The following is a 1,734-nucleotide window of genomic DNA, read 5'->3' as shown; positions in this document are numbered from 1 at the left end:
AGTTGGCAGGAGTCACAGCAGCATATAGGGACCTCTAATCCATGCCAGGTTTGACATAAGAATAGGGAGATTGTCACTGATGCTTCTCAATTTACTTTCCTGCACTTAAACCCCGTGGAAAGCAAAGTGGTGTTGTTGCTGGGTGCCATGTTACACTGATGCTGGTGAAGCAGATCGGGAAGGGATTTGCCTTTGACACACACTACGCTTCAGATTTTGTGCAAGGGAGCTCTTTGTCTGTCCTAGATATACTTGACTGTTTTGTAACCATGGTTGCACTAAAGGGTCACAGTTTAGTCCCTCAGAGTAACAAATAATAAGTAAAGCTGTTCACCACTATCTATCAGAAGTGTGAGAAAGCGTGCCAGTAATTTGAGATAGCTGTCTCTATCTCTTTGTTTATTAGAGGCTGGGATATTGATTTGTGTGTGTGATGTTATTGAAGCCACTGAGAGCTCTCCCTTTCCTGGCAGGCTCTTTTTGAACAGTGTGCTGTCTGCCATTCTGGGCCTGGGGCTTCTGCTGCTCGTTGCTTTCTACGTCTTTGTGGAGTTCTTCGTGGACCCCGCGGTGCTTCGCTCTGACCAGCACTTCGATGGTACTGCAGTGCTCCACATGAGCATCCTGGGGATCAGCCAGCATGTCTTGATGAGGGTTTGGATTCTGACAGCTCTTCCACTGAGGAGGAGCTCCATTCCTTACTGCTTCCATTTTATATTTCTGTTAGAGTACCTCTGCTCACCTGGATGGAATGTCTTTCCTTACAGAGCTAATTGCTCCTCCTAAAAGCCCTGCAGACACTGGATTTCATAGGCCTCCAGTGCACAATGGGTCTGCAGCTACTTTTGAGTTAACAGGATTTCCAGCTGTAAAGTTTGTTTAGAGATAATTCATACCTGGGCAGTATACTTACCTCCAACTCTGTTTTGCAGCTTTGAGGAACCACATGGACCGCTGGTTTGTGTTTCTTCCTGCATCTCCTGTTGAGACTCGGGCGCCTGCCATTTTGGTGACAGCTGGGATTTTCATTCTTCTGAGCCTAGTGACCGTGATCCTGCTGGGCCACCTCTTGACTTTTCACATCTATCTCTGTAGGTGTTTTGTTCCTGTCATCTATTACCCCCATTTCATTTTTGTTTATCTTCTACTCATCCTGTATTCACTGTGTGTTCACCCATGTCACTAATATGCACCCATTGTGTAAAATTGGGATTTAACATTATATTTCTGAATTCCCCCCTATACCAGGTAGGCTTGTCAGTGCTTGTGTAATATGGGGCTTGTGTTGGGCCTCTGCAGCCATGTTTAAGCTATGTTGTCTTGAAACTTGAAAGCACATGGTAGGGTACTGGAGAGGCCAAGTGGGATGAATAAGTGAATCCCAGCTTGGTGCCAGCAATGGCAGATTCAGATTAACTCCACATTTGGCATTTGTGACTCTCCTCACAGTGCTCCCCAGTACTTCTGTTGTGTGAAAGAACCTGTATTTTTCCCTTACCCCAGAGAAATGTGGATGTACGGAGCTGAATTTCTCGTTGGAGCACTGCCATCCAGGTTAAGGTCCCTTTATGGAAATTGTACCATATTGATACAAGAAGATTTGTGGAATTCAGAGGAAGAAGCTTTCAGAAAGGCTTCTCTTTAGATCTACTGCTTGTTGCTCTGGCAAGAAAGGATATTTGTGTTTATGTAGAAATAGGCATCAAAAACTTTTTTCAGCCATCGTCTAAAATT

General features: G+C 44.8%; 1 protein-coding gene across 1 annotated transcript in view; it reads left to right on the top strand.

Moving 5' to 3' along the window:
- ZDHHC1 (zinc finger DHHC-type containing 1) overlaps positions 1-1,734 on the top strand; it is an 18,153-nt gene that overhangs the window by 4,340 nt on the left and 12,079 nt on the right. Inside the window, 2 exon segments of the mRNA XM_005422752.3 lie at positions 474-598; positions 933-1,091. Coding sequence (XP_005422809.1) covers positions 474-598; positions 933-1,091 — 284 coding nt within the window.

This window comes from Geospiza fortis, unplaced genomic scaffold, assembly GCF_000277835.1.
Source record: "Geospiza fortis unplaced genomic scaffold, GeoFor_1.0 scaffold97, whole genome shotgun sequence".
In the NCBI taxonomy this organism is placed as follows: domain Eukaryota; kingdom Metazoa; phylum Chordata; class Aves; order Passeriformes; family Thraupidae; genus Geospiza; species Geospiza fortis.
This window is presented reverse-complemented; position numbering and strand designations above follow the sequence as displayed.